General features: G+C 42.6%; 1 protein-coding gene across 1 annotated transcript in view; it reads left to right on the top strand.

The window, feature by feature from the left end:
• The first annotated feature begins 479 nt into the window (after window positions 1-479).
• The window catches only part of LOC129021079 (carcinoembryonic antigen-related cell adhesion molecule 5-like), a 34115-nt gene continuing 10332 nt past the window's right edge, over window positions 480-24262 (top strand). Inside the window, exons 1-2 of the mRNA XM_054466146.2 lie at window positions 480-543; window positions 10309-10665. Coding sequence (XP_054322121.2) covers window positions 480-543; window positions 10309-10665 — 421 coding nt within the window. The remainder of the gene's footprint in view (window positions 544-10308; window positions 10666-24262) is intronic.

The following is a 24262-nucleotide window of genomic DNA, read 5'->3' as shown; positions in this document are numbered from 1 at the left end:
GCAGGATGAGACTTCTGGCTGAGGCTTGAGCCAAAGACTGGAATCCAGTCAGGGCCAGATTTCAGACTCCTTGTATGGTCCTGGGGGGATCACTTGCTCTCCTGGGGCCTCTGTTTCCCCATTTATACAGCAGGAAGCCAGGAGGGGAGCATGCAGTCCCCTGCCCTCCCACGTTTGCCTACCATGGGGATGATTGGGAAGAGCAAAGGGCATGAATCCTGGGCCAGAGACACCTCCAAAAAGGAGAAGTTAATGAGACATTGAACAGTTGTAAACCAAAGAGGGCTGTGCCAGTCCCTCCCCGGCTGGCCACCAATGCCCCATGGGCACGACCCTCATCATGGGGACAGAAGGCTGGGCCATCTCCTGTCTGGGATGGGGCTCCGGGCAGGACACACAAATCGGTTCACTCTGGGGTTCTTGCAGTCTGTTCTCTGCAAACCAATGTCCTTCTAGGAGGAAGCACTCCTAAAGGACCCATGGCCCGGTTCGTGGTTGCTCCCCATGGCTGGGGTGAGCCCTGGATGGGAGTGTTGCTCTTAGGTGAGGGTGTGGCTGAGAACTGGGGTTGGGGAGGGCATTTCTCAGAGGTTATATCAGAGATCAAGGCTTGGCTGGTCCCATTTCCAGCTTCCCAGAGCCTGTGTACCTGACAAATGTGCATTGTCCCAGACCCACTCTATTAAACAATCATGTCTTAAAGGGAAAGTTGCAGGGTAGGGAAGCTTTGAGTAGGACCAGCCAAATTAATTTCTTGCTCCACCTCTGTCATCTGTGTGACCTGAGGTATGTCACTTGACCTCTCTGATTAATTTCCTTATTTGCAAAATGGGGCGATGATTGTACTTCCCCTTCGGGCTGCTATGAAAATCAAAGAAAGCCCATTTTGAGAGCCTGGAAAACAGTAGGCAGGAGGCTTTAGGCGATGATTAATAGAAATGATGAAATGATAAAGAAGGTAGGAACGTAGGATAGTACCGTAACTGATGATACTCTCTGATACTTACCGAGCAGTGAGGATGGGCCAGGACCTGCTCCAGGAGCTTGACATAAACAGTCTAGTCCTCTCAGCTCCTCTACAAGGGGGCAAAGTGAATTAATCTGCTTTGCATTGCTATAAAGGAAAACCTAAGGCTGGGTAATTTACAAAGAAAAGAGGTTTATTAGGCTCATGGTTCTGCAGACTGTACAAGCATGGCAGCATCTGCTCAGTTCATAGTGAGGCTTCAGGAAGCCTATCATCATGGCAGAAGGTGAAGGGGAAGCTGAGTATCACCTAGTGAAAGAGAGGCAAGAGAGATACCAGGATTTTTTTTTTTTTGAGATGGAATTTCACTCTTATTGCCTAGGCTGGAGTGTGATGGCGCAATCTTGGCTCGCTGCAACCTCTGCCTCCCGGGTTCAAGTGATTCTTCTGCCTCAGCCTCCCAAGTAGCTGGGATTACAGGTGCCCACCACCAGGCCAAACTAATTTTTTGTATTTTTAGTAGAGACGGGGTTTCACCATGTTGGCTAGGCTGGTCTTGATCACCTCAGGTGATCTGCCCACCTTGGCCTCCCAAAGTGCTGGGATTATAGGCACAAGCCACTGTGCCCAGCCTTTATTTTTTTTTTATTTATTTTTTTGAGACAGGGTCTCACTCTGTCACCCAGGCTGGAGTGCAGTGGTGCAGGCTTGGCTCACTGCAACCTCTGCCTCCCAGGCTCAGGTGATCCTCCTGCCTCAGCCTCCCAAGCAGCTGGGACTACATGTGTATGCCACTATGCCTGGCTAATTTTTGTAGAGACAGGGTTTCACCATGTTGCTCAGGCTGGTCTCGAACTCCTGGGCTCAAGTGATTCTCCTGCCCCAGCCTCCCAAAGTGCTGGGATTACAGGCATGTCACTGCACCTGGCCTGCCACGTTCTTTTAAACAACCAGCTTTTGCATGAATGAACAGAGCAAGAACGCCTTCATTACCGCAAAGATGGCACCAAAGCCTCATGAGGGATCTGCCCCATGACCTGAAAACCTCCTGCTAGGCCCACATCCATCACTGGGGATCACATTTCAACATGAAATTTGGAGGGGACAAACATCCAAACGATATGACACTGTTACTATGGGCCCCATTTTCCAGATGAGGATGGAGGTCCAGAGGCAGCACAGTATAGTGGCCAATGCCATGGATTCAGATTTGGCTCGCAATTTGCACTGTGTGAACTTCAACAAGCCATTTAAACTCTCAAGGCCTCGGTCTCCTCATCTGCAAAATGGATAGCTCTAACCCCCGCCTCACAGGGTTGTTGGGAGGTTCAATGAATTGCCCTTTGTAAAGCATACAGAACAGTTCTTGGCATACAGCAAATGATTAATAAGTGTTTAAGAGGAAACAGGCCAGGTATGGTGGCTCAATACTGTAATCCCATCACTTTGGGAGGCTGAGGTGGGCAGATCACTTCAGGTCAGGAGTTCAAGGCTAGTCTGGCCAACATGGTGAAACTTTGTCTCTACTAAAAATACCAAAAATTAGCTGAGTGTGGTGGCATGCACCCGTAGTCCCAGCTACTTGGTAGGCTGAGGCACGAGAATCACTTGAACCTGGGAGGTGGAGGCTGCAGTGAGCCGAGATCACACCACTGCACTCCAGCCTGGACAACAGAGTGAGACTCTGTCTCAAAAGACAGAGAGAGAGAGAGAGAGAGAGAGAAAACAGCCAGAGATGTGGGTAAATTGACCAGGGTCACATAGCCACTTAAAGCAGGTGTTAGAATCAGAGACTGGCTCTGGAATCTTCCCTGTTAATCACCCCATAGCATTGCCTTTTGAGCAATAAGGGAGGGCACTTAGGGACCCTGAGGAGGTACCCAATCTGCTCCCAGGAGGCCAAGAAGCTTCTTGGAGGAGGTGACATCTGAATTCATCCTGGAAGGAAGAGCAGGAGTTAGTTGGCAAGGGGAGGGCAGGACTTTACAAATGTAAAAAGCCCAGAGGAAAGAAAAACAGTGCACATTCTCCATGATGTGGGTTTAATCTGAATGGCATGTGCTGTTCAAGCAAGTGATCAGCAAAAGACAGGACTGGGGACAGGGCCAATGGATAGACCAGGAAGGGTCATGTGTGTGAATTTATTTTGCACATCATAGGTTATTTTCTTAGGCTGAATTCCTGAAAATAAAATAGCTAAGTCAGATTTTAATTCTTGATACATGACATAAAATTGCCCTTTGAAATTATTGTGGCAATGTAGCCTGCCATGAAATGTACATGAGAGTGCCCATTTCTGAACATCCTTGCCCACATTGGGCATTATTGTTTTAAGATGCTTTGGTGATTTTATATTACTAAAGGTTTCCAAGAGGAGGGTAGACATTGAAGTCCTGGGGACAATGGTGTTTGAGGAAGAGGGGCCTGGAGGGGTGTGCAGGGAAGATACCAGTTGGGAAGGAGGGGAGGTAAGAAGGGAGGAGACTGGTTTGTGGATTTGACATGTAACAGAGGCAACTCCTAATGTCTTTTGGCTTTGAGATGCTTCTGATGGGAAAGAAATCTCAATTAGAAAACAAGACTTCCTGAGAAGGTCCCCATCCTTAACCCTGTAGTGACAGGAAGCTCATCACCTCCCCCCCTGAACAGCCTATTACACTATCTGGTTCCACAGACACGTTTCTGTTACCAACCATACTAGTTTCCAGTGGTAGTTTTGACAAATTATTGAGGTTGGTGCAAAAGTAATGGCAAAATCCGCAATTACTTTTGTACCAACCTCATGCTACAAACTTGTTGACCTGAAACAACAGCATTTTATTCTCTCACTGCTCCAGAGGGCAGAAGTTGAAATCAAGGTGTGCATAGGCCGAGCTCCCTCTGCAGGCTCTAGGAGGAGCCTCCCTTGACACTTCCAGCTTCCGGTGGCCCCAGGCGTTATTCAGCTGACGGCTGCATCAGTCCAGTCCCTGCCCCAGTGTTCACATGGCCTTATCCTCTGTGTATCTGTGTCTTCTCCTCTTCTCTCTCTCTCTCTCTGTCTTTTTTTTTTTTTTTTTTTTTTGAGACGGAGTCTCACCCTGTTGCAAGGATGGAGGGCAGTGGCACAATCTCGGCTCACTGCAACCTCCGCCTCCTGGGTTCAAGCAATTCTCCTGCCTCAGCCTCCCGAGTAGCTGGGATTACAGGCACCTGCCACCATGCCTGGCTAATTTTTGTATTTTTAGTAGAGACAGGGTTTCGCCATGTTGGCCAGGCTGATCTCGAACTCCTGACCTCAGCTGATCTGCCCATCTCTGCCTTCCAAAGTGCTGGGATTACAGGCATGAGCCACCTTGCCCGGCCTTCCTTTTCTAACTCTTATAACAACACTTTGTCATTGGATTTAGGGCATATCTGGACAATCCAGGATGACTTCATCTCAAGATCTTTAACTTAATTACATCACAAGGATCCCTTTCCACATAAGGCCATATTCTCAGGTCCTGGATGGACATATTTTTTTTAGGGGGCCACCATTCAACCCCCTAAACCATCATGATCATCTTTTTTTTTTTTTTTTTTTTGAGACGGAGTCTCGCTCTGTCATCCAGGCTGGAGTGCAGTGGCGCGATCTTGGCTCACCGCAACCTACGCCTCCTGGATTCAAGCGATTCTCCTGCCTCAGCCTCCTGAGTAGCTGGGATTACAGGCATGCACCACCATGCCTAGCTAATTTTTGTATTTTTAGTAGAGACGGGGTTTCACCATGTTGGTCAGATTGGTTTCGAACTCCTGACCTCGTGATCCGCCCACCTCGGCCTCCCAAAGTGCTGGGATTACAGGCATGAGCCACCATGCCCAGCTGGAAATTCTTTTTTTCTTTTGAGATGGAGTCTTGCTCTGTTGCCCAGGCTGGAGTGCAGTGGCACAATCTCAGCTCACTGCAACCTCCACCTCCTGGGTTCAAGCAACTCTCCTGCCTCAGCCTCCTGAGTAGCTTGGACTACAGGAGCGTGCCATGCCACCACACCCGGTTAATTTTTTGTATTTTTAGTAGAGACAGGGTTTCACCATGTTAGCCAGGATGGTCTCGATCTGCTGACCTCATGATCTGCCCGCCTCCACCTCCCAAAGTTCTGGAATTACAGGTGTGAGCCACTGCGCCCGGCCACGAAATTCTTAACACTTGGGACCCTGCCTTCATCCCTAACTCCTGCAGCATTAGATCCACCACCCATCATGTGTTTAATAAATGCAGGCTGAACCAGATCCTGCTCCAGGAGTTACAGTGTGATTATGTAGCAGCACAATCTGGTTCAACTTTTATGTAACAAAGTTGTAAGCTGTTTTTAGGTTGCCATGGGCCTTCAGGTCACATAAACTGAGCATGCCCAGATGAACCAAGTATGCAACCACAGGGGAACCTAAGCGTTTGGACCAAGGAGCAAGGACAGAATTAAGAAGCGGACATAACATGGCAGGATCCAGGAGCCAATCAGATCAAGCCCTGGCATCACCCTATCATGGCAGGATCCAGTCAGATCATGCCACCTGGCATCACCTCATTGCATGATCCAATCAGATCACGCCTCCTTACCCTATGCTTATAAAAATCCTGACCCAGCCCCCAGTGTTGGGAGCCGAAAAGGCCAAAGGTATGGTGACCAACTCAGCATTCCGCTGGAGGCCATATGATCAAATAGCAAACTGTTTATCATGAATGCAGGATGTGGGCAAACTCACACTGCCCTGCCACCAAAAGGTTTGCTGAGGGACATCACTCCCTGGCTCCGGGCTCCTTGAAGGTATCTACTGAGAATATTAGCGCCTATTGTTCAAAGGATGCAGTCTCGAAAGCCTGCTGTGAACCAAATGCCAAACTGACAATTACTCGACAGTCACCCCCACTTTCTCGCTATCTCTTTTGCCTAATAAATTTGGAGGGCTGTGTAAAGCTCAGGGCCCTTGTCCACTAGAGGCAAGGTGCTGCCTGACCCCTTCTTCCAAATATACTCCTTTGTCTCTTGTCTTTTATTCCCATGTTTGCCCCACTTTGTTCAGTCCAATAGGTCCGCGGCACCCCAGCTCAGAGAGGTTACTGCTTTGGGAACTATCCCTAGTGTGCTCTTTACTTGCTGCAAATAATAAAATCCCCATGCTAAATCCTCTTTGGTTGCGGTCATTGGGTTGATAACCTGCCAAGTGACTGAACCCACCTGATGCGTGGGTAACAACTGTTGTCAAATGTGTGAGTCTCTCTTGGGAAGAGCCGGAAACACTGTGCTGGTGGGCAGCAGTTGCCTGACTTTATCTTCTCACCCCGAAATCCACCCCCTCACTTATTTAAGTGATTTGAAGTGTCATGAGCCTCCCACCACCGGGCCTTTGCTTACACTCTTCTCTCCATCTGCAACACTCTTTATGTCAGGTGGGGATTTGGTTCAGCTGCATAAAATAGAAACTCAAATAACAGTGGTTTAGTTAATAAAGGAGTGTAGTTCTCTCTCATGTAAAATAAGTTGTGGTTGGTTGATCACAGACATGGCTCCGATTCTCTACTCTCTGTATCCAAGCACCTCGTAATGTGACTTTACAGCTTCTCCCACAAACAGGTGGAGCCTGTTTTCCTGTACCCTTGAATCTTGGTTGACCTCATGACTTGCTTTGATCAAAACAATGAGGTAGAAATAATAAAGTGGCAGTCCTGAGCCCAGGCCTCAACAAGTCTGGTGCATTTTTGTCTGTCTCTCGAAGTTCCTAGGTTTTAGAGAGGTTTGTTACATGGTGATAGGTAACTGATACAGACATCTCAGTGTGGTCTGGTGACTTCATGGTCACTGGGTACCCATGCTGTGGGATAATTAAGGAATCAGAGAGACCAAGGGGTTGAGGAGGAATTATTTGATTATTTAGGTGCACCAACCCAGTCGGATTAACATCCAAAGGACTGAGCCCCGAACAAAGAGTGAAGCTACCTTTTAAGCATTTCGTGGGGTGGGGGGAGTTGTGTGCAGGGGGAAGCGTATTACAGAAGCGAGAAGTAAAAACAGTTATTCAATTAAGACATGCATTACATTATTTCTTACTTTTCAAGGAATGACATGTTTTACGACTTGAGATTATCTGTCTAATGACCTTGCAGCTGCACAGCTAGAGAAAGAGTCTTCACAATGCCTGGGAAAGGGAGCGATAAGGCTCACTAGCCACAGACAGAAAAACAGGCAGTTAATTTTAAAGGACTCCAGCTGTTTGTCTTCCTCAAGGGGAATTGGGTTTTCTTACATACAACTGAGTTTTTGCTTACACAGTCTTTAATTTCTTTTGATTCCTGTTCCACCCAAGCTCCTTCTATGTTTCTGTCCCATTGTACCAGACACAGCTTCCTTCCTTAAGTCAGTTCGTCATTCAGAATGGCTGCTGGAGCTCCAGTCATTACACTCTTCCTCACTGTCTTTGTCTACTTAATTCTGACCCACCCTTTAGATCACAGATGAAACATCAGATCTTCAGAAGAACATCTCTAATTCTCATAGCATGATGTATTTTTCCTACATACCACTTATCTTTGAAACCAGGGTAACTTGCAGCGTAACTGGCTCTGTCATTTACAACTGTATGACTTGAACAAATGACTCTCCTTCCCTGAGTGTCAGTTTTTCTATCTATAAAATGGGGACAGCAAGAGATCCTGCTCCATGGGAGTGAGAATTAACTGAGATAATTCAGTACATGCCTGGTGATAGTAAGTGCTGAACAACTGGCAGGTAGAATAATGTTTCCAAATTCGAGAGGTAAAACAGTGGAATGGGAAGGAGCATGAACAGTGGATCCAGCCTGCAAAGGTTCAAATCCTGGTTCTGCCTCTTATCATCCATGTGACTTTGGGCCAGTGATTCTGTGTCTCAACTTCTCCATATGATAAATGGAGATGATGATAGTTGTATCTAACTTCTAGGACTGTGGGAAAGATAAAATGCATTCACCATGTAACAGGACAGCACCTGGTCATTGGTGAACAGTTTTGTTGTTGTATTATATATATATATACACACACACACACATATATATATATACACACACACAGAGAATAGATTGCTTCTGTTTCTCTGCAGACAGAATATATGTTGTTTCCACTTTATTTCCTGCTATAAACAATGCTGTCATGATTATCCCAGAAGTAAATATGTTCACATATCTGTAATGATTACCTTAAGATAAATGTAACAGGAACGGTGGGGTCAAAGAGAGTGTACATGTGTATGTTTTTGGATGCATCTTGCAAAACTGTTCCCCAGAGATCGCTAGCACTGGGTGTCATCATTTAAAAATTCTAGGTCGGTGGTTTTCAAACTTCTGTTTTCTTTGTTTCTTCCGTATTCATCAAGCAGTACATATTTGTCAACTCTCTCTGCCCCTGTACCTTGATTTCCAAGTGGACTGCAGACTTTGAAAACCAAGGATCAAGGTGATTACCAAGTGTCCCTTCAGGAGGTTGCTTTCCTTGTTCATTTTGGGCCTTTGGACCCTGCTGGTGGAAATTGCTGCCATGCAGAATCTGAGGCAAAGAGGCTACTTTGATCTTTTATCTTGCTATCATTTGTTCTGATAAGCTCATGTCCATGTCCTTCAAGGCTGTGCAATATCAACCCCTCCACACTGGGCTGCAGGCCCTTAACAAAAATTAACCCAGAAACCAGGCTGGTGTCAATACCTCTGTAACCCCACCTAGGACCAGCACTGCATGCCTGGCACCTCAGGTGGCAGAGGGGACCTCTGGGACCGGCGGAGGCTGCCTCACTCACCTCTGGGATAAACACAGGCCACGCTCCTTGTCAGCAAATGCAGTGCCAATCATTCTTTCCGGTCAAAGCAGCACTGGGGCTGGACATCCTGTGATTGCAGAGCCTGGAGGAATCTGTAGAATTGGTTAAGACCCAAGCTGGTGCCAGTGGACCCTGCTCCAAACTCTCAGTGTGGAATCTGGGTGAATGGGAGTGGGATCCAGGGAGCAGTACTGATGGGCTCTCTTCTGAGAGGAGGTAAAACCAAAGACCCTATAGAGGGCGGGGCTTCTCAGACACTGTTGAACTTCCCCTAGGCCTGGTCTCCAGCTGGGAGGAGGCAGAAGGACAGCTACACTGGTGAGGCATCAAAGAAACACGACTGGCCCCTTGGAAGGTCCCTGCAGAGGTGGTGGGCTTTGGACATGGCTCTGTCTTGCAGGTAACAGTTACAGATCATAATTTCTGATTTTCTTCCCCACTGATATCTCTCACCTGGATTGTTGCAGTCACCTTCTAAATGGTGTCTCCTGCTTCTGCCTTGCCTGGGGTCACCACATATAGCTGTATGGGTTGTGTACTGCACAGTTGCTGGAAATAGCATTTACGTTAACTGCAATGTGAATGGCAGCTCACTTCGTGGAGCCCAGCAATGTTCCAACTCTACCCTTGAGCTCCAAAATCAATGCAATCTGCAGCCAGAATGATCAGAATATGAGGTACATCGTGTCAATCTTTAACTCAAAACTCTCCGGTGGTTCTCTGGCTCCCTCAGAATACAATGAAAAGTCCTTACAGGCTGGTGCGGTGGCTCATGCCTATAATCCCAGCACTTTGAGAAGCCGAGGCAGAAGTATCACTTGAGCCCAGGAGTTTAAGACCAGCCTGGTCAACATGGTGAAACCCTGCCTCTACAAAAAAATATAAACATTAGCTGGGCATGGTGGTGCACACTTGTGGTCCCAGCTACTCGGGAGGCTGAGGCACGACAATCACTTGAACCCGGGAGGTGGAGGTTGCAGTAAACCATGATGGTGCTGGCACGCTCCAGCCTGAGTGACAGAGCGAGACTCCATGGCCAAAAAAAAAAAAAAAGCTCATATAATCATCTACAAGAGCCTGCATGATGTTCCAAACCACAGCTAATACTGCCCCCTAGCGGGTATTTGGCAATGTGTGGGAATGTTCTCTGGTTGTCTTAATGTCTGGAGGGAGCTGCGGCTGTTGTAGTAGGGAGAGCAAGTGGTGTTAAACTCCTTGCAATGCACAGGACGGATCCACAAGATGAATAATTGTCTTGCCAAAAATGTCAATGCCAGTTGTAAGCATGATCTGTCTCTCTTACCTCTCTGACTTTATCTCTTACCTCTTTCATTTTCACTTACTCAACTCCAACCACACTGGCTTCCCTGCTTTTCCCTCAAAAACAATGATCTTCCTCCTGCCTCAGGGCCTTTGCACATGCTCTTCCCACTCCCACGGTTTAACTCCGATGAGTGAGACTCTAGCAGTGGCTGAGTCTACTGTTGAATGCTGCTAAGTGGCCTCTGTGATAGTGCTTTTTGCTTCCTCCCTTAGCCTTCTTCCTGAGCCTCTGCAAGAAGCAGGTGTCTGCTCAACTGACGATCACATCCATCCCTCCCTGGGCCATCGAGGGGGGCAACGTCACCCTGTCTGTCCAGGCGATCCCTCAGAATTTCATCTCCTACAATTGGCTCCGAGGAGCAACCACCAATCAGGTTACCTGGATCCTCAATTTTAACTTTTTCAGCGGTGGCTACACCCCAGGACCAGCCCACACTGACAGGGAAACAGGCAGTGCTGATGGTTCCCTGCACATTATTGATGTGTGTGCATCTGACAATGGCATCTACACCCTGCGTCTCATCTCTTCTGGTGAAAACAGTTGCCATCATGCTATGCTACTTGTCTCTGGTAAGGATTACCCTTGGGAAGCAGCAGGGAGGCTCTCTGGTAGCAAAATTAATAATAGCATTTAGAAAGTGCTTTCTGTATACTAAGTATTGTATATCCTTTGCAGATAGGATGTCATGGGCTCTTCACTACAACTTTTAGATAAGATTTATGAGTAGGGGAGCTGAGGCTCAGGGAGCATAACAACATGGCCAGTGGCACCCATGGAGCTGGGATTTGAACCCAGTCTCTGCTTAACCCTAAAGCCCATGTTCTTGAGTACTATGTTACAGTGTTATTACATTTAAGTATTTAAATATTACCACCCCCACCTCATTATTAAAGTAACAATGCTCAAAGCATCCTTCTTCTGAGTAATTATTCTGTATCCTTCCCTGTGCTAATCCTTTTATGTAATTATCACATAAAATCCTTGTATAATATGTACAATATGTAAAGAGTTTCTACAAATCAATAAGAAAAAATACTTCAATAGAAAAAAACAGGAGAAAGATTTGGATAATCAGTTTGCAGAGGAAGAAATATAAATGGTCAATCATGATATGAAAAGATGTTCAATCTCACTAATAATAAAGGCAATCCCTTACTCATAAGCCTGTTAAAACTTTTCAAGTGTGATTCTAATCAATGTTGCCAAGGGTGTGGGAAGTGAGCACTCCCAAGTGGGTGATGGGAGTTTGGGGGAAAAACATTTTCTGAGGGCTACTTGGTTTTTTCTATAATAACATTTTGAAACAGTTTATTTGGAAATAATTTCGAATTTAAAAAAAGTTGCAAAAATAAAGAGTACAAAGAACACCCATATGCCCTTTATTCACATTCACCTAGTGTTAATATTTGTTCTCATTTACTTTATCATTTGTGCTTTCTCTCCCCCTTCTCTCTCCCCCTCCCTCTCTCCTTCCTTCCCTCCATTTGATAGTAAATTACAAACTTCATGGTTCTTTACCCCTAAATACATTAGTGTGTATTTCCTAAGAACAGAGATATTCTCTTACATACCCACAGTTATCACCTTCATAAATGTCCAGGGATAAAATACTTTTATGTACTCTATCATCCATATTCCAACTTTGTCAATTGGCACAATAAAATCCTTTATAGCCTATTCCCCCATCCAGTACAGGATCCAGTCTCTAGTCAGATATTGGATTTTGTGTCTTCTTTACCCTCTTTTAATCTGAAACTTTCCCACAGTCTTTCTTGTTTAAAATTAATCTTTTTAATTTTTTTGTTTTTGTTTAGAGATAGGGTCTTGCTCTGTCAGCTGGGCTGGAGTGCAGTGGTGCGATCACAGCACATTGCAGCCTCCAACTTCTGAGCTCAAGAGATCCTCCTGCCTCAGCCTCCTGAGTAGCTGGGACCACAGGCATGCACCACCACACTCATCTAATTTTTAAACGTTTTCTTTTTTCAAATAATTTTTCTTTTTGGGATGGAGTCTCGCTCTGTCACCCAGGCTGGAATGTAGTGGTGCTATCTTGGCTCACTGCAATCTCCACCACCTGGGTTCAAGAGATTCTCCTGCCTAAGCCTTCTGAGTAGCTGGGATTGCAGGTGCCCACCACCACGTCCAGCTAATCTTTGTAGTTTTAGTAGAGACGGGGTTTTGCCACTTTGGCCAGGCTGGTCTTCAACTCCCGACCTCAGGTGATCCACCTGCCTCAGCCTCCTAAAGTGTTGGGATTACAGGCATGAGCCACTGTACCCAGCCAAAATTTTATTTTTCATTGACATGTGGTCTCACTATATTTCCCAGGTTGGTTTCAATCTACTGGCCTCAAGTTATCCTCCCACCTCAGCCTCCCAAAGTGCTGGGATTACAGGCGTGAGCCACCATGCCTGGCCTCTACGGCCTTTCTTTATCTTTAATGGTGTTGCCATTTTTAAAGAATATACCTGCCCGTTTAAAAATTAAAACTATCTATCATCATCTACCTATTATCTATCTGTCATCTACCTATTAATTTATCTATTATCAGTAAGGACTCATTAATTTATATTTTCTAAAGGTTTATAACTTGTTACTGTACTTAATATTTGGGTGCTTAAATTATTCTGAAGTTGACTAGTGGGAGCCCTTTTCATCTCCCTTGGGACATGCTCATTTTTTAAAAGCACTCCGTGCCTGGTGTAATAAGATATTCAGGGCTCATGTTGTACATATTCTGCTCCTCTCCTGGAATAAGTCATTTCTCTGGAGAGCACTGCTTCCTTTTAGCATGGAATGGTATTAGAGACCAAAGATCTAGGAGCTAGGTGCTACTTGCGTGTCTTTGCTTTTAGGCTCTTTCAGTGGATAGAACTAGAAAAATGTGTGCATGTGTACACACAGACATACACATATGCCCATATACGCACATAATTATGCATATTTTAGAAATCATGCATTTACACCACCACTCCTAATTCCAGGTTCTTTTTTGCTTTTCCCATTTGCATGTCCTTTCTTCCACAGTGAGAATCCTGGCTCCCAACATTAACACATTTACTCATTTGTTTAATATAATAATTTGATATATCTATATACATTATAACAATATAATACATTTAACATAGTCTTACAATTGCATCACCCATACCGCTATAAAAAACAGTTCTACTAAAATGAATTCAGGATTTGTTTGCAGTTCCCATCCTCTAACCCTGTTAAAGACTATGGGTATATAGTAAAATATACACAAATTACTAGAGTTAGTCCTTTTATTTATTACCCCCTCCTTCCTGTTTCCCTTCCTCTCACATTTCCTTCCTACCTTCCTTCCTTCCTTCCTTCTTTCCTTCCTTCCCCTTCAGTATAATTATAATATTCATTTGAAATACAATTAGGTTAATTTGCTTTAGTTTGTTTTTCTGTTTAATTTTATTTTTTGAACATTTAGAATACTAACGTGCTTTAAAAGTCAAACCTCGTTACAAAGACATTTCAGAGAAGGGTCATTCCCTCCCATATTCCTTCCACCTTATTTTCATCTTACCTCTTATGGGTAACCAACTTCATTTCTTCCTGGTTTATCCTTCGTGTGTGTGTAAAGATAAATAGATATGTGTATGTTTCGTTGTTCCTTCTTACACAACAGACAGCATACTGTATACGCTCTTTTGCAATTTGCTTTTTTCACTTGACAGAATATCCTGCAAATCACTTCTTATCAGGCCATGGAGATCTTCCTCATTCTTTTGTTACAGCAGCATTCCATTGTGTAGAGGTAACATAATTCATTCAGCTACTCTCCTATGCTTGGGCATGTAGGTGGTTTCCAATATTTTGCAGTGACAAAACGTGTTGCAATGAATAACTTTGTGGACATGTGTTTTCATATTGCCAGAGGTGTTTCTTCAAGTGAACTTCCTAGAAATAGGGTAACTGGTTTGAAAAGCAGATCCATACATAAATTGTTAGATATTCCCCATCCCCACTGCATTGCAATGATACCATTTTGCATTCCTCCCAGCATTGTGAATAAGTGTCTGTTTCTCATGTTTTGTTGTTGTTGTTGTTGTTGTTGCAAATGTTTGATGCTTGCTGCATGACTCAGAGGTCCCTAGCTAGGAGATGCTCTGCTCTCCCCACTTCCTTCACCTGTGAGGCCATCCTCCTAGGGCTGTCTTAGGAGAGGCCATCCCCTGTGCCATCACTGGAGGGAAACATGTAAGCAGCTGAGTAGACCTCTCATGACCATGGTTTGAGGAAGATTAAAAAAAAAAATTACTGTGATAAAAACAAAGTAATATATATGTTCGTTGTAGAAAATACTTGCATGCAAAACAGAAAAATCTCATGTACTTCCACCTCCCAAAGAGGCAATTATTAACACTTAGTTTATTTCCTTTCAGATTTAATTTGTAAAATCTTTAATTTTGCTTTTCTTTTTAAAATTTGAAATAATTATAAATTCACAGGAAGTTACAAAGAAATTGTATCATGGAGAGATCCCATATGCCCTTCATCCAGTTCCCCCCAATGAATACATCTTATATAACTATAGTTCAACATCACAATCAGGAATGATACTGGTACAATGTGTGTGTGTGTAGTTCCAATTGATCACAGGATCATGTAAACGCCACTGCAATCAAATTACAAAACGATTTTATCACCACAAAGTTCTCCCTGGTGCCACCTTTTCATAGTCACACCCACTTCTCTCTTTTCCCCCATCCTTAACCCCCGTCAGCCACCAATTTGTTTTCCATCTCTATAATTTTGTCATTTCAAAGATGTTATATAAATGGAATTGTACAGTATGCGACCTTTTGAGAGTGACTTCAATATTTTACTCATGCATAATGCCCTTGAAATCCATTCAAATACAGTTGGCGCTTGCACAATGTGGGGGTTAGGGGTGCTGAACTCTGCCCAGTTGAAATTAATTTTTGAGTCCCACAAAATTTACTTACTAATAGCTTATTGTTGAATGGAAGCCATATTTTGCATGCTCTGTATATTATATACTGTATTCTTACAATAAAGTAAGCTAGAAAAATGTATTAAAATCATAAGAAAGAGAAAATATGTTTGCTATTCATTAGGTGGAAGTGGATCATTATGAAGGTCTTCATCCCCATTGTTTTCATGCAGAGGAGAAGGAGAAAGAGGAGGGGTTAGTTTTGTTGTCTCAGGGGTGGTAGAGACAGAAGAAAATCTGCTTATAAGTGGACCCGCACAGTTAAACCCATGTTGTTCAAGGGTCAACTGTAGCTACATATCAATAGTTTGTTCCTTTTTATTGCTGAGCACTTTTCCATGTACTATAGTTTGTTTAATCATTCAGTTATTGAAAGACAACTTGGTTGTTTTTGTTTTTGGGTATTACAAATAAAGCTACTATAAACATTCACGTATAGGATTTTGTGTGGACCTGTTTTTTGCATTTTTTTTGGTTTTTTTTTTTTGAGACAGAGTCTCACTCAGTCACCCAAGCTGGAGTGCAGTGGTGGGATCTCTACTAACTGCAACCTCTGCCTCCCAGGTTCAAGCGATTCTTCTGCCTCAGCCTCCTGAGTAGCTGGGATTACAGGCACCTGCCACCATCCCTGGCTAATTTTTTGTATTTTTAGTAGAGATGGTGTTTTGTCACGTTGGCCAGGCTGGTCTTGAACTCGTGACCTCAGGTGATCCGCTGCCTCGGCCTCCCAAAGTGCTGGGATTTCAGGCATGAGCCACTGGGCCTGGCTTGAGTTTCTGTTTCTTTGGGATAATGCTCAGGGGTGCAATGGCTGAGTCATATGCTAAGCGTCTGTTTAGTGTTTTAAAGAAACTGCCAAACTATTTTCCCGAGTGGCTGCACCATTTTACATCTCCATCAGCAAGGTGTGGGAGATGCAGTGTCCCTGCATCTTTGGCAGTGTTTCATATTGTCTCTGTGATTGTTTTCAAGTTTAGTCATTCTAATAGGTATGTAGTTAATATTTTACCGTGGTCTTACTTTGCTTTTCCCTAATGGCTAATGATGTTGATTAAATATCTTTTCCTGTGCCTATTTGCCATTTGTGTATCTTTTTCAGTGAAATCACTCTTCGATGAAGAGAAGATTGTGTGCAAAGGAAAAGAACTGGATAAAACAATTTTGAAAAAAAAGAATAAAGTAGGAAGTAGCACTCTCCCTGATTTCAAAATTTATTATAAAGCTACAGTAATCATGACTGTGTGGTACCGTGAAGAGAGAGTTCACTGAAAAATATAGATTGTTGTTGTCATTTGGTTTTGTTTTTACTGTTGAGTTTTGAGAGTTATTTGCATATTCTAGATAGGTGTCCTTTATCAGATTTATGATTTGCAAATATTTTCTCCTAGTCTGTAGCTTATATTTTCACATTTAATTTTTTTCTTTTCTTATTTTTTTTTATTTCCATAGGTTTTTGGGGAACAGGTAGTATAAGTCCTTTAGTGGTGATTTGTGAGATTTTGGTGGATTCATTACTGGAGCAGTATGTACTGTACCCACTTTGTAGTATTTTATACCTCATCTGCTTCCTACCTTTCCCCCACCCGAGTCCCCAAAGCCCATTGTATCATTCCTATGCCTTTGCATCCTCATAGCTTAGCTCCCACATATCAGTGAGGACATATGATGTTTGGTTTTCCATTCATAAATTATTTCACTTAGAATAATAGTCTTCAGTCCCATCCAGGTTGCTGCAAATGCCATTAATTCATTTTTTATGACTCAGTAGTATTCCATCATATATATATATCTCACAGTTTCCTTATCTACTCATTGATTGACGAGTATTTGGGTTGATTCCACATTTTTGCAATCAGGAATTGTGCTGCTATAAACATGTGTGTGCAAGTGTCTTCTTTGTATAATGACTTCTTTTCTTCTTGGTAGATACCCAGTAGTGGGATTGCTGGATCAAGTGGTAGTTCTCATGTGAAACTATTGAGGCCTGGAGATTTCCTTTTCAGGAGTTTTAAAATTTAAAAACCAGTTTCCTTAATAGTTGTAGGGTTATTCAAATTCTCTATTTCATATTGGGTTAGTGGTGGTAGTTTTTGCTTTTTTGAGGAATTAGTTCTTTTTACGTGAATTATTAAATTTATGTGTGTAGTAGAGCTGTTTGTTTCAGTCCTTTATTATCATTTTGTTGTCAGCAATGCTTGTAATGATATCCACTGTTTCTTTCCTGACATTGGTGATTGATTAATTTTCTGATAAATTGGTGATATAATTTCATTATTTTCTTTCTCAATAATGCTAGAGGTTCATCAATTTTGATTGTTTGTAAGAACCATCTTTTTTAGGGGGAGGGGATGTTACTCTGTTACCCAGGCTGGAGTGCAGTGGTGCAATCACTGCTCACTGCAGCCTCAGCTTCCCAGGCTCAAGTGATCCTCCTGCTCGGCCTCCCGACTAGCTGGGACTACAGGTATGAGCCACCGTGACTGGCCAGAACCAACTTTTTGTTTCATTGGTTTTCTCTATTCAAATTTATTGATTTTTGCCATTTATTATTTTATTTCTTTTGTTTGATTTGGGTTTCTTTTGCTTTTTTCTAATATCTTGAGTTGGGAGCTTAGGTGATCAATTTGATACTTTCCCTCTTGTCTACTGTAAGCATTTTTGTGCTATAAACTTCTCTCTGAGCACTGCTTTAGTTCCATCCTACAAAATTTGATGTGTTGTGTTTTCTTTTTCATTGAGTTCAATGTATTTTTGTTTTCCCCCAAGACTTTTTCTTTGACCCGTGGCTTAGTTAAAAGTGTAGTGTTCAGCTTCCAAGTATCTGGAGATTTTGTTCTTATCTTCCTGTTAGTTATTTCTAGTTGGATTCCACTGTGGTCAGAGAACACCCTGTATGGTTTCAATTCTTTTAAGTTTGTTGAGGTTTTCTAGCCCAGGACATGGCTTATTTTAGTATATGTTCTGTGAATGTTTGGAAAGAATGTGTATTTCGCTGTTGTTGGGTGAAATGTCCTGTCAATGTCAATTAGACCTTGATTGCTGGTGGTGTTGAGTTCTTCTATCCTTGCTGATTTTTTTTTGTCTAGTTGTTCTATCAATAGTTGAGAGTAGTGCTGATGTGCCAGACTGTAATTGTCAATTTATGCGTTTCTCATTTCAGTTCTGTCCATTTTTCCTTCACATATTCTGTAGTTCCGTTGTTTGGTGTGTACACATTTGGGATTGCCATGTCTTCTTGGTGGAGCGACTCTTCTATCATTATGTTACTTTCTGTCCTTGCTAATTGTCTTTGCTCTGTTCTTTATCTGATGCTAATATAACCACTCTTGCTTTCCTTTTATTAATATTGACATAGTATTTTTTTTATCCTTTTCAACCTATGTGTATGATTATATTTGAAGTAATTTTATTGTAGCTATCATTTAACTGGCTCATTTAAAAAATACAGTCTGTAAATATAAACCCTTTAATTGGTATATTTAGGCTATTAAATTTAATGTAATTATTGTTATGTTAGGACTTAGGTCTGCCAATTCATTTTTTTTGTCTTCTGTTTGTTTTTTGGTTTTTTGTTTTTCTGTTTCCTTTTTCCTGCCTACTTATGGGTCACATCAACATTTTTTTAGAATCTCATTTTATTTATCTGTAATGTTTTTGAGTGTGTCGCTTTGTATAGACTTTTTAGCAATGGCTGTAGGTATTACGTATAGAGTTTATCACAGCCTATTGGTTTTGACATTTTACCGGTTCAAACAAAATATAGAAGCCTTACCTCAGGGCCAGGCCCAGCACAGTGGCTCACACGTGTAATCCAAGCACATTGGGAGATTGAGGCAGGCAGACCACTTGAGGCCAGGAGTTCCAGACCAGCCTGGCCAACATGGTGAAACCCCATCTCTACTAAAAATACAAAAATTAGCCGGGCATGGTGGCGTGTGCCTGTAGTCCCAGCTACTCAGGAGGCTGAGGCACGAGAATCTCTTGAACCTGGGAAGCAGAGGTTGTAGTGAGCCGAGATCGTGCCACTGCACTCCAGCCTGGGCAACAGAACAAGACTCAGTTAAAAAAAAAAAAAAAAAAGAAACCTTACCTCCCTTTAATACTATTATCTTCTCCCATTTATAATCATTTATCATATTATATGTATACATATAAATGTACATCTTTTTCATTCGCTGGTTATGGAATCCTGGGTTGACAGTTCTTTAGCACTTATAAAATGTTGTGCTTCTTTCTTCTGGCTTTCATAGTTTCTGATGAGAAATCTACTCTCATTAAAATTGTTTTCTTCCTATGGGTAAGGTATCATTTGTCTTTCACTGCTTTCAAGATTTTAAATTCATCTTTAGCTTTCAACAGTTTGATTATGATATATCCTGGCATAGATTCATTTGGGTTTATTCTGTTTGGGTGTATTAGTTTTTTTTTAAATTTATTGCTGCCTAACAAAATTATCACAAATTTGGAGGCTTAAAATAACATTTATTTTACTATTATTTCTTAATATATCAACTATTTACAATCATAAAGATATATCACAAAATCAGTTATTACATCAAACATGTATTTTCCATCTATACTCTGTCCTGTAGATGAGAACCCAAATGAGATTTTCACCGAGACATTTATTTTTTGTTTTTTTGTTATTTTTTCCTGTGGTCTTTAATGAAGGCTAGGCATAAACTGAATTGACTTTCATGCAGTTGATTTTCATTTTTCATTTTTTTTTTGAGTCAGAGTCTCAATCTATCGCCCAGGCTGGAGTGCAGTGGCGCGATCTCGGCTCACTGCAGCCTTTGCCTCCTGGGTTCAAGCGAATCTCCTGCCTTAGCCTCCCCTGTAGCTAGGATTACAGGCATGCACCACTGTGCCTGGCTAATTTTTGTATTTTTTAGTAGAGGTGGGATTTCGCCATGTTGGCCAGCTTGGTCTCGAACTCCTGACCTCAGGTGATCCGCCCACCTCTGCCTCTCAATGTGCTGGGATTACAGGCATGAGCCATTGCGCCTTGCCATGATTTTTATTTTTTGTTAGTACTCATGGTATATGCTGCCCAGTGAGTTGTACCAACTACATTATTGTAACATCTGAATCAACTGTGGGCTACATTGTTTGATCAAGATTGATAGATTGCTTTATTTATTTATTCTTCTTTTACAACTATAGCCTGCAGATAAACAACCATTATTATAGAGATTAAACTTGATTATGCTACATGTCATATTATATGAATCACTCTGTGTCTACAAAGGCAAATTGATTGGATAAAATTCATTAAGGTGTAATGCCAAATAATTGCTTTATTATGATACAATACAATACTCATGTCTCACCACTTCCTTTTTTTTTTTTTTTTTTTTTGAGATAGAATCTTGCTCTGTCGCTCAGGCTGGAGTGCAGTGGCAGGATCTCAGCTCACTACAACCTCCGCCTCCTGGGTTCAAGCAATTTTCCTGCCTCAGCCTACTGAGTAGCTGGGATTATAGGCACACACCACCATGCCTGACTGATTTTTTTATTTTTAGTAGAGACGGGTTTCACCATATTGGCCAGGCTGGTCTCCTCGAACTCCTGACCTTGTGATCCACCCGCCTTGACCTCCCAAAATGCTGGGATTACAGGCATGAGCCACCGTGCCCAGCCTTTTTTTTTTTTTTTTTTTTTTTTGAGACAGAGTCTCCCTCCATTGCCTAGGCTGGAGTGCAGTGGTGCAATCTCAACTCACTGCAACCTCCGCCTCCAGGCTCAAATGATTTTCATGCTTCAGCCTTCTGAGGAGGTGAAATTACAGGCATGCACCACCCTGCCCAGCTAATTTTTGTATTTTTAGTAAGAGAAGGGGTTTGGCCATGTCAGCCAGGCTGGTTTCTAACTCCTGGCCTCAAGCAATCCTCCTGTTTTGCCACCCAAAGTGATGGGATTACAGGTGTAAGCCACCGTGCCTGGCCAGGTCTTATTTCTAAATTGGTTAAAATAACTCATTTATAGTATGTGAACATACTATAAATGGGAAAATCATGCTTCTGCATTTTTGGGTTTTATTGAACACGAAATTAGCTGCTTAGGAGTTGATCTTTGCCAACTCAATTATCATATTTTGTCCTGTCTTTTTTTTTCCTATAATTTGTCTACTAAAATTATACCAGACTAATCATTCAATTATAATTTGGTGAGGGTTTACCTTGAGAAAATATATTTCTTGAGATTCTATTTTTTCTTTGATCTTACTTTGGTGTGCTCTGACTGCTACAAAACAAGTAAGTGCTGTTGCTATACCGATAACAGAGATTTATTTGGTCCCTCAAGCTGATCAATTGAGGGATTTAGGTCTGTAACCGTGTCTAGAAAAAATGCAAATGTGGGTATTTGATAATGTTTTCTTATTGTCAGTATGCATTTGGAAAGCATTCAGCATTACTTCTTGGAGTTAATTGTTTTATAGAACTAATTATTAAGATTTTAAGACCTCTTTGCGTAGATGTTGTTTTATTTTTTAGAATAAATTTATTCCTACACCTATTTTCCAGAAAGACACTGGTAGAATCATTCTAATAATAAGATGGAGTGGAATGAAGGGGACACTAATAGAAAATGAAAGGCCATGAGATGGAAATATACATCTTTCAGTGGGTGTAATTTATTATTGACACACAGGACTTTTAGGATGACTGAATGATGAAAGAAGAGAAATTCTCGAAATGACTGAAAGAGAGCGGTGAGTACTTCCCCAGCCCCTTCCATGACTGTCTGTGCCTCTCTGATTTCTCTGAGTACAAGAGGATGCAAGCCCCAACTGAGGGCAGGCCGAAAATGTCAGAGAAATTAACATCCTGGGAGTGACCATTAACTAACACCAAGAAGGAATTGGTAGATATATATTCCCCTGAACTTAGGGGGAACAACTCAGAGGTGTTTTTTTTTGTTGTTGTTGTTGTTTTTGTTTTGAGATGGAGTTTTGCTCTTGTTGCCCAAGTTGGAATGCAATGGCATGATCTTGGCTCACCGCAACCTCCGCCTCCCAGGTTCAAGTGATTCTCCTGCCTCAGCCTCCTGAGTAGCTGGGATTACAGGCATGTGCCACCATGCCGGGCTAATTTTGTATTTTTAGTAGAGAGGGGGTTTCTCCATGTTGGTCAGGCTGGTCTCAAACTCCCGACCTCAGGTGATCTGCCTGCCTCGGCCTCCTAAAGTGCTGAGATTACAGGTGTGAGCCACTGCGCCCGGCCCTCAGAGGTGTGTTTTATACCAGTTTTCAGAGATGAGCTCCAGTTTTCTATAGAGCTAATTTTTCTATATGGCTTCCTTCTTTTCCCTTACTTACTCTCCCACACCTCTGCCAATGCTTTCTCCAAAATAAACTAATTGCACTCAGACGCAGTGGCTCACGCCTGTAATCCCAGCACTTTGGGAGACCGAGGCAGGTGGATCACGAGGTCAGTAGATCGAGACCATCCTGGCTAACACGGTGAAACTCCGTCTCTACTAAAAATACAAAAAATTAGTCGGGCGTGGTGGTGGGCGCCTGTAGTCCCAGCTACTTGGGAGGATGAGGAAGGAGAATCGCTTGAACCCAGGAGTTCGGGGTTACAGTGAGCCCAGATCACACCACTGCACTCCAGCCTGGGTGACAGAGCGAGACTCCGTCTCCGAAAAAGTAGATAAATAAATAAATAAATAAATAATAAACTAATTGAACTTACATTCTAGTGCAGAGTCTGGGTGAACTAAGACAGTGAATAACATTTACTATTTCAGTTTCTGTACCTCAGATGTCCAAGTGTCCTCAACTGGGTTCTCTCACCAGGCCAAAATCAAGGTGTGATGTGAGTTGGCTGGGGTTTACCTTCAGGCTTTGGGAAAGAACCCATGTCCAAGCTCATTCAGATGGTGGCAGAATCCTGGTTCTTTTTTCTTTTTTTTTTTGAGACGGAGTCTTGCTCTGTCACCCAGGCTGGAGTGCATTGGGGTGATCTCGGCTCACTGCAAGCTCTGGCACCCACCAGCTAATTTTTTGTATTTTTAGTAGAGACGGGGTTTCACCATGTTAGCCAGGATGGTCTTGATCTACTGACCTCGTGATCCGTCTGCCTCGGCCTCCCAAAGTGCTGGGATTACAGGCATGAGCCACCACGCCTGGCCAGAATCCAGGTTCTTACAGTTGTAGGACTGTCTGTTTCCTTGCTGGCTGTCATCTGCGAGTGTTCTAAGCTCTTGCAGGCCACTCTACCCTCCTCGCACATTGACCCCTGCATCTTCAAAGACAGCAAGGATGCACTGAATCCTCCTTGTGTTTTGATTCTCTGACTTTCTCATCTGCTCTGCTTTTAAAAGACTCACCTGATCAGGTCAGGCCCACCCAGATGATCTGTATTTTAAGATCAGCTGACTTTGGGCTTTAATTACAAAATCCCTTCAAAGCAATACCTAGATTAGCATTTGATTGAACAATCAGGAACAGAAATCTGGAAGGATTATATTTAGAATCCTGATTACCACATTGGCATTGGGGTTTACTCAGTTTCTTGATTCCATAGATGTATGTCTTTTACCAGATTTGGGAAATCAGCCATTATACCCACTTCCTCCTTTCCTTCTGTGTCTCTGATGACATGAATGTTGACTCTTTTGTTAAAGTCCCACAGGTCCCAAAGTTCTGTTCTTCATTTCTTATCAATCTATTTTCTTTCTGTTGTTCAGATTTGGTAACTTTTATCTGCACCGATTTTTATCTCTGTCATCTCCATTCTGCAGCTGGGCTCAAACATTAAGTTTTTTAAAAATTTCTGTTATTGTGCTTTTCCATTCTAAAATTTCTGTCGGTTCTTTTTTATATCTTCTATTTCTTTGCTGAGACTTTCTGGTTTTTCACTTATTTCAAGTGTTTGTAATTGTTCATTGAAGCATTTTTATGTTGGCTGCTTTAAGATTCTTTTAAGACAATTCTAACATCAGTGTAGTGAATTCTTATAATTTTATAGAAACCCAGTATCAATTTTTGAAATTTTATTGTTTTGAGACAGGGTCACACTCTATCACCCAGGCTGGAGTGCAGTGGTGCAATCACGGCTCACTGCAGCCTCGAAATCCTGGACTCAAGTAAACCTCTCATCTCAGTCCCCCGAGTAGCTGGGACTATAGGCACGTGCCACCACACCCAGCTAATTTTTTGAAATTTTATTTGTAGAGAC

Source organism: Pongo pygmaeus, chromosome 20 (genome assembly GCF_028885625.2).
Source record: "Pongo pygmaeus isolate AG05252 chromosome 20, NHGRI_mPonPyg2-v2.0_pri, whole genome shotgun sequence".
In the NCBI taxonomy this organism is placed as follows: domain Eukaryota; kingdom Metazoa; phylum Chordata; class Mammalia; order Primates; family Hominidae; genus Pongo; species Pongo pygmaeus.
This window is presented reverse-complemented; position numbering and strand designations above follow the sequence as displayed.